General features: G+C 38.1%; 1 protein-coding gene across 5 annotated transcripts in view; it reads left to right on the plus strand.

Moving 5' to 3' along the window:
* Nucleotides 1-16,281, plus strand: part of ADGRB3 (adhesion G protein-coupled receptor B3) — a 1,362,616-nt gene that overhangs the window by 1,208,189 nt on the left and 138,146 nt on the right. For all 5 annotated transcript variants that reach the window (XM_063916752.1, XM_063916755.1, XM_063916756.1 and 2 more), the window contains 3 exons: nt 8,188-8,338; nt 13,316-13,385; nt 15,786-15,852. In XM_063916752.1, coding sequence (XP_063772822.1) covers nt 8,188-8,338; nt 13,316-13,385; nt 15,786-15,852 — 288 coding nt within the window. The remainder of the gene's footprint in view (nt 1-8,187; nt 8,339-13,315; nt 13,386-15,785; nt 15,853-16,281) is intronic.

Genomic DNA, 16,281 nt, shown 5'->3' on the forward strand with positions numbered 1-16,281 from the left:
GAGCAAGGAAGTCAGTTCTCCGTCTCTCTCTGTGGGTGGTGGAATTTGGTGGCATCAGTGTGTGCTCTCTAGAAGTGCTGTCCAGTCACTGGTGTCCCTGTGATGTTAGGGGTTCTGTCCTGGCTGTCACTGGTGTTTCACGTGCTGTTAGGGGTGCTGCAGCTGTACATGAGTTGTCCTGGCTGTCACTGTATTGTATAGGGAACAGGGGCACTGTATGCTGTGAAAATACAGGGGTGCTGGCCCTGGCTTGTATGCTGTAAACATTCAGGGGTGCAGTTAAAATAAATATTCACTGGCCCTGTCTTGTATGCTGTAAAAATTCAGGGGTGCTGTTAAAATAAAAGTACACTTGCCCAAATACAGTGGTGCTGTTGTTAAAATAAAATTACACTGGCCCTGTCTTGTATGCTGTAAAAATTCAGGGGTGCTGCTGTTAAAATAAATGTACACTGGCCCTGTCCTGTATGTTTTAAAAATACAGGGGGTGCTGTTGTTAAAATAAAAGTACACTGGCCCGGTATTGTATGCTGTAAAAATTCAGGGTTGCTGTTGTTAAAATAAAAGTACACTGGTCTTGTATGCTGTAAAAATACAGGGGTGCTGTTGTTAAAATAAAAGTACACTGGCCCTGTCTTGTAGGCTGTGAAAATACAGGGGTGCTGTTGTTAAAATAAAAGTACACTGGTCCTGTATGCTGTAAAAATACAGGGGCACTGTTGTTAAAAGTAAATCGGCCCTGTCATGTATGCTGTAAAAATACAGGGGTGGTGTTAAAATAAAAATACACTGGTCCTGTATGCTGTAAAAATACATAGGGGCTATTGTTAAAATAAAAGTACATTGGTTGCGTAAGCTGTAAAAATGCAGGGCTGCTGTTGTTAAAATAAAAGTACACTGGTCCTGTATGCTGTAAAAATACAGGGGTGTTGTTGTTAAATTAGAAGTACACTGGTCCTGTATGCTGTCAAAATACAGGGATGCTGTTATTAAAATAAATGTACACTGGTCCTGTATGCTGTAAAAATACATGGGTACTGTTGTTAAATCAAAAGTACACTGATCCTGTATGCTGTAAAAATACATGGGTGCTGTTGTTAAAATAAAATAACACTGGTGCAGTATGATGTAAAAATAAAGGGGTGCTGTGAAAGTAAAGGGACACTGTTCTGTATGCTATAATAATAAAGGGGTGCTGTCCTGTGAAATGGAGAACAAATATTTGGTGGAAAAAACAGTGGAAGATCAGGAACCACTTCCAGTTCGTAGTACCAGTGCTGAAGCTGCTGCTGCCACCAGTCATGACATTGACGATGCAATTCCATCAACGTCATCTGCTAAGGCCAATCTTCAATCTTCAATGTCATAGAAGGCATGTAAAATCCAAGAAGCAAAATTTAATATTTAGAAAAAAAAAAAGAATTTATCTGATAAGAAATGTAAAACTGGCAATATGCCATTCACGACCCAAAGTGGCAAGGAAAGGCCTTGGCCTTGGCCTATGTTCATGACTGGTGGCTCAGATTCTCATAAGGATGGAAGCCCTTCCCCCTCTCAAAAAAAATAAGCTTGTTAAAGTACAGGAAAAAACAACTGTGCATTCAGAGATACTGCAGATCCCCAAGGAGAGTCCAAGTGTGTCCGTGGTTGCGATGTCTAGGCCTGACCTTCCCAAGACTGTATGGAAAGTGGAGACTCCAACCACCATTTGTACGCCCCCTGCAAGTTCTGGGAGAAGCACCGGCAGTACAGTTGCTGATATTGAGATTGAGGCTGTCAGTGTAGAAGTAAGCCAGGATGAGGAGGATATTTGTGTAGATGGCGCTGAGGAAGAAGTTGACAATGAGGATTCTGATGGTGATGTGGTTTGTTTGAATAAGGCACCAGTGGAGACAGTTTTTGGCCATGGGATGAAAGTGCTCATTATCATGCCTGGGCAAAATACCAAAAAAGCCACCTCTTTGGTGTAGAATTATTTCTCCACAAATCTGGACAACAGGTGTCAAGCCATCTGTTGCATTTGTCAATCCATAATAAGTAGGGGTAAGGATGTTAACCACCTAGGAACACCCTCCCTTATATGTCACCTGCAGCACATTCATGGTAAGTAATTATCAAGTTGAGAAACTTTGGGTAATAGCTTAAACAGTCCACTGACACCTAAATCCCTTCTTCCTGTTTTACCCGAGCTCTTGCAATCCACACCACCAAATCCCTCAAAATCAATTTCCTCCTCAGTCAGGAATGTAAGTAATCCTGCAGGCCATGTCACTGGCATGACTGACGAGTACTCTCCTATCCAGCATTCCTCCGGAGGATCCTTGAGTGGTACGCCTACTGCTGCTGCTGTTGCTGTTGGGAGTCGATCGTCATCCCAGAGAGGAAGTCGGAAGACCACTTGTACTACTTCAACTAAGCAACTGACTGTCCAACAGTCCTCTGTGAGAAAGATGAAATATGACAGCAGTCATCCTGTTGCAAAGCAGATTACTGAGGCCAAAACAACTATGCTGGTGTTAGATGTCCGTCCATTATCCACGGTCCATGCTGTGGAACTTAGACAATTGTTGGAGGTAGTGTGTCTCCGGTACCAAATCCCATCTAGAATACACTTCACTAAGAAAGCGATTCCTGGATTGTACAGGGACATTATGAAACGTGTCCTCAGTGTCTTAAAAAATGCGGTTGTACACACTGACATGTGGACAAGTGGAGCAGGGAAGACTAAGGACAAGTGGAGAAGGGAAGACTAAGGTCTACATGACTGTGACAGCCCACTGTGTAGATATGTTGCCTTCCACAGCAAAAACAGCAGTGGCACCAGCAGCAGCATCTCACAAATGCCAACTCGTTCCTAGGTAGGCTATGCTGTGTATCACCAGTTACCATAAGAGGCACCCCACTGACAACCTCTTACAGAAACTAAGGGACATCATTGTACAATGGCTTACCCAACTTAGACTCTCCTGGTTATTTGTGATATCTGTAAATGCCACCAATATTGTGCATGCATTACATCTGGGAAAATTACAGCATGTCCCATTTACAATTCATTTGGTGGTGCAGAATTTTTTTTAAAATGACAAAGGCATGCAGGAGATGCTGTTGGTGGCCTGAAAAATTGCGAGCGACTTTTGACATTCAGCGACTGCGTGCCGAAGACTGGAATGCCAGCAAACACTCCTGAACCTGCCCTGCCATCATCTGAAGCAAGAGGTGGTAATGAGGTGGAATTCAACACTCTATATGCTTCAGAGGATGGAGGAGCAGCAAGCCTCTACATCCACCTATGATATAGGCAAAGAAGGGGGAATGCACCTGACTCAAGTGCAGTGGAGAATGATTTCCATGTTGTGCAAGGTTCTACAACCCTTTGAACTTGCCACACGTGAAGTCAGTTCAGACACTGCCAGCTTGAGTCAGGTCATTCCCCTTATCAGACTTTTGCAAAAGCATCTGGAGAAATTGGAGGAGGAGCTAAGATGGAACGATTCTGCTAAGTATGTGGGACTTGTGGATGGAGCCCTTCATTCGCTTTGCCAGGATTCAAGGGTGGTCAATCTGTTGAAATCAGAGCACTACATTTTGGCCACCGTGCTTGATCCTAGGTTTAAAGCCTATGTTGTAAATCTCTTTCTGGTGGACACAAGTCTGCAGAGGTGCAAAGACCTGCTGGTGAGAAAATTGTCAACTCAAGCGGAAAGTGACCCATCAACAGCTCCTCCTTCATTTTCTCCTGCAACTGGGGCTGCGAGGAAAATAATAAAATTTCCTAGCCCACCCCCTGGCGGTGATGCAGGGCAGTCAGGAGCAAGTGTTGACATCTGGTCCGGACTGAAGGAGCTGCCAACAATTAATGACATGTCTACTGTCACTGCATATGATGCTGTCACCATTGAAAGAATGGTGGAGTTCCAAGTAGGCTTGTCAGACAGTATGTATGTATGTATGCTGGCAGGAAAAAGAGGCATTTTGGAGGCCCTTGCACAAACTGGCTTTATTTTACCTAAGTTGCCCCCCCTCCAGTGTGTACTCCGAAAGAGTGTTTAGTGCAGCCTGTAACCTTTTCAGCGATCGGCGTAGGAGGTTACTTCCACAAAATGTGGAGAAGGTGATATTCATCAAAATGAATTATAAATTACTCCAGGAAGACATTTACCAACAATTACCTACAGAATGTACACAGGGACCTGTGATGGTGGATTCCAGTGGGGATGAATTAATACTCTTTGAGTATAAAGATGCACTGAAAGGGGTGACAAATCAGAGGATGTAAAGCCAGTTTGTGCAAGGAGAGATTAATTGCTTCTTTTATGGTGGGGGGATTAATTGCATTTTTTTTTTTGGTGGGGGCCCAAACAAACCAATCATTTAAGCCACAGTCGTGTGGCAGACCCTGCCGCGGAAATAATTGGTTTGTTAAAGTGTGCATGTCCTCTTTATACAACATAAGGGTGGGTGGGAGGGCCCAAGGATATTTCCATCTTGCACCTCTTTTTTGTCTTTGCTTTGTGCTCTTTGGGGCCTAGTTTTTAAAACGGCCATCCTGTCTGCCACTGCAGTGCCACTCCTATATGGGCCACATGTGTGTGCCGCCCACTTGTGTCGCTTAGCTTAGTCATCCAGTGACCTCGGTTGAACCTTTGGCCCTTAAAACAATATTGTGAGGTGTGAGGTGTTCAGAATCGACTGCAAATTAGTGGAAATTAATGTTTTTGAGGTTAATAATTCCGTAGGATCAAAAATACCCCCAAATTATGTGATTTTAGCTGTTTTTATGTTTTTTTTCCAAAAAAAGTCCAGATCCAAAACCTGAAAAGGTGGTTTTGGCAAAAGAAATCCAGATCCAAAACATGAGTGGAGATCCAGATCCAAAACCAAAACACGAAACCCGAAAAGTGTCCGCCGCACATCTTTAATCTTAATGCAGTTATGAGTTTTGTGTGTCGTAGTTATGTATCTACTCTATTGCAATTTTTGTTTTATTTATGAATGTCTATATTGTTCCCAATCATTTAATCCTGTATGCTGTTTGCCTACTGTAAAAGGAATAATAAAATGTAACAATATTAATCAATGCCATATCTGTCAATTTTTCTTAGCAATGACATTTAAATGTTTAAAGAACTTTCAATGATTAAATAATTTGGCAGTATTTTCTGCTGAGTGTTTACATTGTAGTGTGCACATTCAAAGGTTTTATAAAAAGAAAAAGATAAATTGTTGGTTGGGGGGGTGGCTATAGATGATTTGTCACATGGATTTTTTTAAGGAGATTCTGTGATCACTCCTGGGTGGCCAAACCAAGAGCAGTATCAATGTATTTCATGATAGTGTACTATAGCACCTGAATTCAAAAGTATATTTGTACTGTTATCATGAAGTTGGGGAATATTATAAGCACAATAGTCAAATTATGCTACTGTAACTATTATTGATACATTTTATGGTTTCTCAGTCCTTTCCGATTCGTTCAGTCTTGCAACTTCGGAGGCAACTCAGTTTTAAGTAGTCCTCATAGGATTTATCAAACCTAAAGAGAACAAATGGAACTGTTGCCCACAGCAACCAGTTATTTTCTAGCCATCAGTTTTCTAGTACATTATATTATAGGATAGCTAGAATCTTGTTTGCTCTTATTGGCAACAATTCCACTTGTCGACTTTAGGAGGTTTGATAAATCTCCCCACATTGTTATAACTGCTTAGTTTGTATGAATTAGAAGAAATCATTATGTTGGTAATATGTTGACAATCAGTTTGTCGACAGGATAATGCAGACAACACACAGTTGTAATGTTATTTAAAGCATTTTAATTGTTAGCATTATAACTTTAAACATGATGCTTAATGAATATGTTAAAAGTTATATTGCTGACATGGTTAAAATCATTTATTTAACATAACCGTGTTGACATGCCATTGGAAAATGGGGGCTAATTCAGATCCTGAACTTTGTGCATGCGCAGGAACAATTCTCATGCACAAATGGGTCCTGTGACACAGGATGCAGTATGGCATCAGATTGTCAGTGATTGATAGTCTGATACCATTTAGGGGTTATTTGTTAAATATAAATTTTAATTGAACGTATTATTTAGTTATTTTTGGAGTTTGATATTCCTATCTACTCCTATTCTATGATCTGGTTGTTGTAGTCGAGCCCAGGTGCCCAGTGAAAGCACTTGCTATATGCATTTATAGAACACCTATACTTACCGAACACTCCCCATAAACATGAATTGGCACATAAATAGTTACATTATCCTTTATTTTAAATCATACCTTTCTTAGCAGTCATACTCAGGACCCTCAGTCACATCCTTCTTTATTTAAAGCACATGTACAGATGTAACCATGTTCATTGTGGCTACATCTAGTTACGAATGTGCCTCATTTGCTGCAACCGCGTGCATCTCTAAGATAAACCCGCGTCTTAGACACGCACATGCCCCATTCACAGTGAATGTGCTGGCAAAAAGCCTGGCGCAGCTAGTTGCAGGCTCGCCTAGCCTTGCCAGGAGTGCACGTCCCAGCAGGATGTAGTCAGGATGAGCATGGCTAGATCTGTAGCACATACAGAGGCAGAACTCTGGGAGGCAATGGAGTCATCTGCCGCCGGGCTTCTGCTCTGAAGGGGGCACCTCTCCTCCCATTCTGTGACACCATTGAATTAAGTTAATTGATAGCTGCCACTGTCTTTTTAGTGGCTGACTTCCTCACTGGTCCCTGCACCTTACAAATCACACCCACTTTATTATACTGAATATACACATTTTACAAGTGTCATACCCAGGATTAGGAACCACAACAACCTATTACACTGGAAGCAGACACCTTACTGATGAGGCTGTTTGCTCCTGTATAGGAAATATGAGAATTTTAACTATATGAAGTTACTTCGCTGACAATTACACGTAACTTCATATAGTTAGAATTATCATGCTTTCTCTACAGGAGCAAATAACTCTATCAGTAAAGTGTCTGCTGTTAGTGTAACAGGTCATGGGTTCTAATCTTGGGTATGACTGCTAAACAATGTGTGATTTAAAATAAAAGACAATAAAATGTATAAATACAGTATATACATTTTTTTCAGTACACTCCATACACACACACACACACACACACACACACACACACACACACACGCACACATACATACATACATACATACATACATACATACATATATTTGTCTTAATATAGGACATATTGGGGCGCCAATATTTATCTTGCCTCCGGGCAACTGGGATGAACTTACGCCACTGAGCACATATTTTAAAATACTGTCATAAATAGGATTCAAACCCATGACCTTACATATTGCTATCACTTAGTTATTCATGGAGCTATTTATGCCTGTATTGGAAGCATAAGTATTGTGAGATGTGTGCCTTCAATAAAGGAGTGTGTGTGACTAAAGGAGCTTATGGATGTAAGCAGGAGATGGGGGCAGCCAGATGAGATTTATTAAATCAGAAAATTAGCAGGATCTGCAGAACAGTGCCCCCTACCTTCCGGGGCTCTTTCGGTGGCACATGTCGCACTACCCTAGTTATGGCCCTGGTTGATACAACAGCTGCATGTCTTTGTGCTTGTACTTGTTCATGTGGTTTATTCTGTTTATATTTTTTATCTGTATTACCATTAGACCAAATAAATAATTTATATATGCTTTATCACAATAGCCCTGAGTCATTCTGTTAATTTTAACCTGATTATTTTACTTGCTTAGACAATTTATCCACCCACTTGTCCTTGTACTAAATAAGTGTTTCCCTTTCTCTTGAACCGTCTTCAGTAACCAATAACACTAGATAATGGAAAATAAGACCGCATGTTTTATATACAGTACTGTTGTAGGGAAGTTTCTGAATATAAAAACACTGGTCATTTTCTTTGATCTGAAATAGAATAACAAATACCAAGAAACTTCAATCTATTGCAAAATACATATAATAAAGGAACAATGAGTATCTCCTCCTACAGGCATGCTGCATATACAAGAAGTACTGTACTGCTGAATAATGTAATAAGGGAAGGATTACCAGGGCAAAGAGGATAAATATGGTATATTCAGTATACTGTACTGTACAAGTAAACAATAGTGTCTCTTAGTTAAGTTGAGAATCACTTGATGTTCATTTTTACATTCTATAACTGATTTCTTTTTCCTTTTCCTCAGGGTATATGTACCATGACCACAGCTTTCCTGCACTTTTTTTTCCTGGCATCATTCTGTTGGGTTTTGACAGAAGCCTGGCAGTCATATATGGCAGTCACCGGGAAAATTAGAACAAGGGTTATAAGGAAGCGCTTCCTGTGCCTCGGTTGGGGTATGTTTCTAAAGGACAACTGTCACATACTCATATTTTCATCCATTCTATAACTCATGTGGTAAAATGTATGCTGCTTAGCTAAAAATTATATTCTGAATCCCAAAGCATATACAGATGTGTCTGCCGTTATCCAACATTTTGGAATGATATAGCATATATACAGATGGAGCCTCGCTCATCTAGCCTTCTCTGGTGCACCATGGTGCACCAAGGTTTATTGGCATAAGCCTTTCATCTATTGTTCTCAGCTGCAATACAATTCAGAGAGAACAATACAGCAGGGGATTAAGTCATTACAGCAGGGGATTAAGTCCGACATCACTTTCCCAGTTAATCCTATTGAAGGGACAGATGAGCAGGGCTCCATCTGTAGTGTGGAGTGCAGAAAAAAAAATATTGTAAATCTAGTACAGTACTTTTTATTAGGTATGCAATATGGAGTTCCAATGGCAGATGGTACTTATGACAAACTGCTTTGTATGGAAATCATTATGACATCCTTACATGTTTTGACAAATATGCAATATTCAAGCTATATAAAAAGTTATAGTCAAGCTTTCAGCTTTGTGGTTCCAACTCTGTGGAACTCACTTCCCTGTACAGTTGGAGAGGCCTCCACTCTAGAATTCTTCATAAACAGCCTCAAGACTTACCTGTTTACTCAAGCATTTCACTTATGTCCCTTGCTGAACTAATTTGTATTTTGTGTAGTAATGGCAAATTTGAAGCACTTTGAGTTTTATTGGGTGAAAAGTGCTATAAAATAACATTATTATTACTGTTATTATTATTATTATTATTATTATTATTATTTGAAAAATGGGCAGCACAGCCTCTCCCCTATAAAACATTGTAGAATCTTACAAATGAATAATAATAATTAGAAAAATGAAAATACATACAGAAAATATCTCCATATAATGACACTTCAATTCACAATTTTTATTATAACTGGGAATATTTGTAACTCCTATTAGCCACCAGCCAATCACCAGCCAATCACAAGTGGTTTACCATCCTGGTCACATGTTGGCATGAAATGTGAGTCTTTGTTACTCCAGGTCAGAGCTGTAACTAGACATGTTAGTGCCATGTACCAGAAAGATCATTGGTGCCCTCCATCTTTAAAATATGGGCACTGCATGCTGAATAGTGTGGTCTCATGGGGAAGGGGTGTGGCCACACAATAATACCTCCTATTTAAATTATGCCACACAGAAGTGCCCCTTATTCACATAACACTGCACAGTAGTGTCCCTTACACATTATTCCATACAGTAGTGGTGCTCCTTACACAATATACCCACTGTAATAGTGTCCCTTACACATTATGCCACGCAGTAGTAAATTCCCTTACAAATTATGCAGTATAATATTAATGCCCCTTACACATTAAGACGACAGTAATTGCCCCTTACACATTATGCCCACAGTAGTAAAGCCCCATACACATTATGCCACACAGTAGTAGTGCCTCTTAAACATTATGCTAAGCAGTAGTAATGGCACTCTTTTCCACTGGGACTCTCTCATATATATGCAGCACTCACATCACAGTGTCTAACACTTGCTTGCGCTCCCAACAGACACAGATCCTCACTCAATCTAAAGGTGCTGCTTGTCACTGTGGGATTGTGGAGAGGAGAAACATCCTACAAATGGGAGCTGGGAGAGGTGTAGAGAGTGAGTCAGACAGGGCTACAGTGAAGGCTCACCATTAATAGTATACATAGTAGCGGGTGCCTGGCAAATAGAGATTGCTGAAGTGGACTTTTATGCAAGACATAGAAAAGAAATACATAATTAAGTGATTTACTTAATAAATTGGTAAATGACTGTTTTATCTTTTCCCCAATTATAATTTCTTTTTTTTTTTTTTAAAAAGGGTTTGTTTTATTTAATCATTTTTTTCTCTTTTAGTATAGTGGCCATTTGTTTTGTTAATGTTATTCTAGTGCCACAGGAATCACAATCTTGTCAGTTATCACAGAGCAACAGTCCTAGAATGAGCAAGCATAGAGCTAGTATCTTTTGGGAAAGCATGTTTCCATTAAAGTACATTCCATTAAAGCTGACTAACCTGGGACTGGTTATTATTTTGCCAGAAGAATCCAAAGCTTGTTTCGTCTTAATATAGTACAAACCAGCCAATGATTTCTGATTCCAGGGCTGATTAATTGTTTGGGTAGAGGGCTATGCCACTCATATTTTATATTATTCCTTTTTATTATTATTTCATATTGCACTGGCAGTCTTTGCCAGCAATTTTACATATTACTGTGTTTATACTGTAGGTGATACACATATACTGTAGAAGCTGTATAGAGGACTGTCGTGAACCCAAAATTTAGATTGAGGTACTATGTAAAATGACATAGGCCATCCAGTAGTTGCACTATATGTTGTGACTTGCTGGATAGTTGCAGTATGTTGAGTGAACATATCAACCTATGTCTCACAAGAGAGGTCCTTGTCTGAATTTAACAATAGTAAAAGAAAGACCCATCTATATGTCACAGTCATATAAATTCCTACAACTCCATATACAGAATGAATATCCACATTTATTTACATATGGCCACACTTGTAGTTGATGGGTTGTACATACAGTATCTGGATCAACTCTCTTATTTGCATATACTGTACATTATTTTACACTTATATGTTCTTGGTATATAATAACAGTTTTTCTGATGTGCATGTAATAATAAACACACTTTAATGAACAATTGTATTGCTGTAGCTAAAGATGAAACATTTTAATACCTCCACAAGATATTTGGCACATCTTAACATTTTGAACTTTCCATTGGTATAATTTTACTTTAAATATTCCGTATCCTGCATATACTCAATGACAGTTAAGCTGCCACCTCATGGAGGGAGGTGCAAGGGGCATGGTACAATGTATGTATCATTGTGGCCCCATCCCAACTATATAAAGTCCCAATTTCTGCAACAGAAAATGGGGAGAGGAGCCATGATAATGCAGTTCAGTGTATCAAGCCATCTGGACCACCCACTTTACTTGGGAAGTGGGTGGCAGTAAGTAGCATGCAGGAGACTGGCCTACTCTCACCAGAGTCTGGGAGAGCCACCCAAAATTTGTGAGTCTCCTGGAGATTCCATGAGAGTAGGCAAATCATCCACACTCCTCAGCTGAATAATTTGTCTATCACAATCTAGTTTTTTTCATAAATAAATTCTAAAAATGCTCATTTATAACTATAGCATTCAATTGCATTCCATGGAATGAGAAAGTCAAAGTAGAACTCGAAAATGTTATTGTTCAAACTCTCCACTTTATAAAGCAACCTGTTCAACTTGAAAGGTTGATTTATATTACTATACCTTTCACCGTAATTTCACTAATCTCTAAACAAGCTGTTTTTTATGACTACTTAAACTGTCTTATATTTTATAATAATGTGTAGTCTATGAACCATACATTTATATTGTTTCAGTACATTTTTCTGCATTGTGTTTGCTTTTTATACACTAGAATATTTGTTTAGATGCTGAATGCTCTTTTCAGCTGTAAGACTCCCTGGCTCCTCTTTTTATCCACATTTTTGTTTTCTAACAAAGTGAAAGACCATAAGTCTGACCACATACCGTACTAGTAAACTACAATATCATTGTGACCTACTGATTTTATTGATTACATCACATTGAGCTCAAAATAAATATACTAGATTGTTAGATACAACACAGCTCAAGGTCAGTATACCCCCATTCTCATAAAATTGCATGAAGACATGGCTACTGCAGTTGCAAAGATGAAGATTGTACAGAGAAACACACAAATAAACCAGTTGCATATATAACAAAATAAAACAATAAAATGTAACAATTTCTGTATAAGAAAACCAGGAATAAAACTAATGCAAGTCTCATTTACAATTTTAGCCATGTAAAACAAAAACAATTGTAACTTAGCAACTTCTATGTAATTTATCCTATACTGAAATCTAACAGCATTTAAAAAAATATACCTGTAGTTCTGCATCATAAATTATTAATATTTGGCAAATGGATGACCACATCTGCACTGTTAATATATCATTTGACATAACACATTGTGCATCCAGATTATTATTAAAAATGCATTTGTAACCAATTCATATTCATGCAGAACATTTTACATTATAATTCATCAAATAATTCTGTATTCAGCAAAGTGGAAAAGGCAGTCATACAATGATAACCTCAGCTATGCTCTACAAGTCCATATGGCATTTAGCTATTTCTAGTACTAATGGTAATCCTCAGTAAAATCACTTTCACTTTTGTAAGGTATCAACAACCAATTGAGCTTATTCATACAGTCTGTCTTTTCATGTATACTCAGTCTACTGTATCAACATATCTATAAAAGTATGGAAAACAATACACAATGCCACAATAATATAATAGAACAGATGTTTAATTTTAAAGAATTTTAGCTTTTTGTACCCTCACCAAATGCCACCCATAATATGTGCAAATTCATTCACAGTATATTACAGTATCCCCTAATGTCAGAAACAATTTACACAACGTTAATTATGATGCATTTACATGTTTCAAACAAGTCTTCTTTGGATTGTGTTTATACTGTATATGTTTTATCATTTAGCAATAAATGTAATGTTATCAGTCTATATGATATCCCCTTTGGGGTATATATACCACATATTTACCCACGGGATATGGTAATTTATTATTTGAAAATCCTGCGCATGTCATTAAATAAATAATATAGCTAATTTTAATTTGTTTTTGTTACCTAATATATTCTTTTACTTCTTATGGTTTTCTGTTTATAAGTTTGTTTGTTCTTTAATGTTGAATTATTGTCCAAGGGTTGATAAAGATAGACTAAGGAATTATGATGTCACATTACTTATTTGTTTTATACTTCCAGGCATAAAATTATAATTATGTTGGTGTCCTGATACTGTCTATAGTATAATGTATTCTTGTTATCTTTAGGTCTACCAGCATTAGTAGTAGCTATATCAATGGGCTTTACCAAAGCAAAAGGATATGGAACTCCGCACTAGTAAGTCATTTGTTTACTTCAATACATTCTGTACTTGATGTTTCTGCAAATTCTTACTAGTCTTACTATGGGCCTCAATCAGACCTGATCGCTGATGTGCATTTTTGCAGAGGTCTGTGATCAGATAGCCGCCGCCCATAGAGAGTGAAAACCTGCCTCATCGAAGTGTGCAAATGCATGTGTACATCATGCAAAAACTTTGCCAGACAGTGGACATCTGCAAATCTGTTCCCAACTCACTCACCATCAAATGATTTTTCCAGTCTGTGCAGTCTGTGCATAGCCCACAACTTACTTGTAAAGTGCGATACAAACAGGATGATCGGGTCCTGTGCTGATGTCACACACCCTCCCTAAGAACGCTTGGGAACACCTGCGTTTTTCCTGACACCCCAGGAAACGGCCAGTTACCACCCACAAACGTCCGCTTCCTGTCAATCACCTTGCGAACACCTAGCGATCTAAATTTTCACACCATTGGCATCATGTCTGTGCATTACGGTGCATATGCATGCACAGTCATTCGATAATCACCTGCTGTGCAATTTCGCACAACAGTAATCAGGTCTGAATTGAGCCAAATATCTGGTTCAATTATTTATGACCTAAGTGGGTTACTTACCAGATTGAGAAAGGGAAAAATTAGTCTGTTTTTAGGGGTAGATTAAGTAATGTGTAAGGATATATTTTGAAAATATGTCTTGATACATTTTTCGACATTGGTATATCTAATAATAAAATTATAATGTTAGTGTACTTTAAAACAGTAATGTTTTATGTAATATAAAGAATACATCAACTTTCTTAGTACACAATTATTTCTTTATTTAAATTGTAGAATATTTCATGTAAAATTAGAACAATAGCAGCATTCATCAGGACCATATCAACGGGGGAAATGGATTTGTTTTAATATTTTTATTGTTAGTATTATTTTTTTATTATTTGTTGCTGGTCCAGAAAATTCCTATAGTTTTTCAAAGCAATGGCACTTATTTCCCATAACTTAAACTCAGATTAAGTTGCAATTATTACATTTGTATTTCATAATTGTTCTTTTATACATGTTATCGGTCACTTCAAATAAAAGATTGTAGATTTGGTCATGTTTACCTACAGTTTGTAAGTGAATATATAGGAATTTCTCAGACAAATTATGTAAATTAAATTTATTGCACATTGGTGCCACTCAAAAAGTGGGTTCTACTATTTCTAAAAATAAATTGGAATTTCTGATTTAATATTTCAGTTAATTTTGCTTTGATTTCAGGAAAACAAAGTGTGGATCAGTTCATGTCTGCATGTAAAACTTCATATATGTTAATTTAAGATTCAGAGAGACATAGTCATCATCCTTTATGGGCCTGTTACATGTGCATAAACACTATTTTATTCAAGTTTTAGTAACGGGCCAATTCACAATCAGGTGGCCACCTAATATTCAGCAAACTCCAGAAACTGCTTTCAGAGTTTTTCTACAGAAACCAATGCCAAAACAAGATGGCATTGGCTCCTGGGGCCTCATTCCATTTTATGGAAAGGTGGGCTGGGGTTGTGAAGAGGGATCCAAGAGAATCCTTGGCCATACCTGCACTGCGGCCATCTGCATGCATGAACTCAGGTAACACATGCATATTCGGCTGTCATGTCAGCTGTAAATAACACTGCTACTTTTGTAGCAGTGCTATGGATCATGGAGAGAGCTGCTTTTCAGCTCCTCCACTGGAGTAATACTGAATTGCTCTGGTAGTTAAGTATCCACCACTGCATCTCTTAGCAAGTTTGATACTTAGCCATTGGGGTTCATCCGCCACCTGATGATAAATAGGTCCCATATTGTCTTGTAATTTACAGTATGCTTTAGCATTTATCTACAGAATCATAGGGGAACCATTTATTAGATTTGTGTATCTACCCATAAAGAGACTCCTAAGTCACAGACTTACTTTATAGAAGATAATCAGAAATAATACCTTATATTGCTGTATTTACTTGCACATAACCACATGCCATTGTTATTTTTCAATTAATTTCAGTTGTGATTAAGACCCTTGGTCTAGCTAGAGCTTTCATCTTCTCAACCTATGTACACTATTAACATACATTCAGATCTCCTGCATCTCACCTTATAGGAGCATTCTACTATAAACTTTCTACAATAGGATCTAGTGACCAAAAGTTGTGTTCTTTTCTAAAAAAAGAGTGAAAGGGATGTGGTGAAATTGCACTGCTTTACCCGTGATCCCATTGATAATCTACTTTAGTTCAGATTTTATTTTTGTGTCTGCAATAATTCAAAGCAAAAGTTTACATAATATTGTGTTCCATGATTAAGAGATGTTTTTTGTTGTTGTCAGGGAACAGTACGTAATTTTTTCATTTTGTTCACTTAAATTTCAGTTGCTGGCTGTCACTTGAAGGGGGTCTGCTCTATGCCTTTGTTGGACCTGCTGCTGCTGTTGTCTTGGTAAACTGTTGAATACTTTCTGTCAATTTTGAAAAAATTATACTGATTTGATTGAAAATAAGATCAAAGTCTTAATTAATTTTTAACTCTTAGTTTCCAAATTCAAAAGTAGCACATATATTTAATGTAATTATAAAATTGTACTTTTATTTAGGCTTTGTAAGAAAGAACATGCACACACATTTCCAAATTCAAAATTGAATAATATGCGGTTACAGGCACCATAAAGCATCAAACTTTAGGTTAAGACATGTATTGTTTTGTGTCTATATCAGTGGCAGATTTTACCTATGGGATGCAGGACTGCAACCCCCCCCCCTTACCCCAGTAAAATTAGCTGAGCCAGCCAAAACCGGTTTGTGGGCTGCAGCTGCCGCTTAAGCACATACACTGGTCCCAGTGCCTGTCATATCCATTGCGCAGGTGCTG

The sequence above is a fragment of the Pseudophryne corroboree genome, chromosome 4 (assembly GCF_028390025.1).
Source record: "Pseudophryne corroboree isolate aPseCor3 chromosome 4, aPseCor3.hap2, whole genome shotgun sequence".
Lineage (NCBI taxonomy): Eukaryota > Metazoa > Chordata > Amphibia > Anura > Myobatrachidae > Pseudophryne > Pseudophryne corroboree.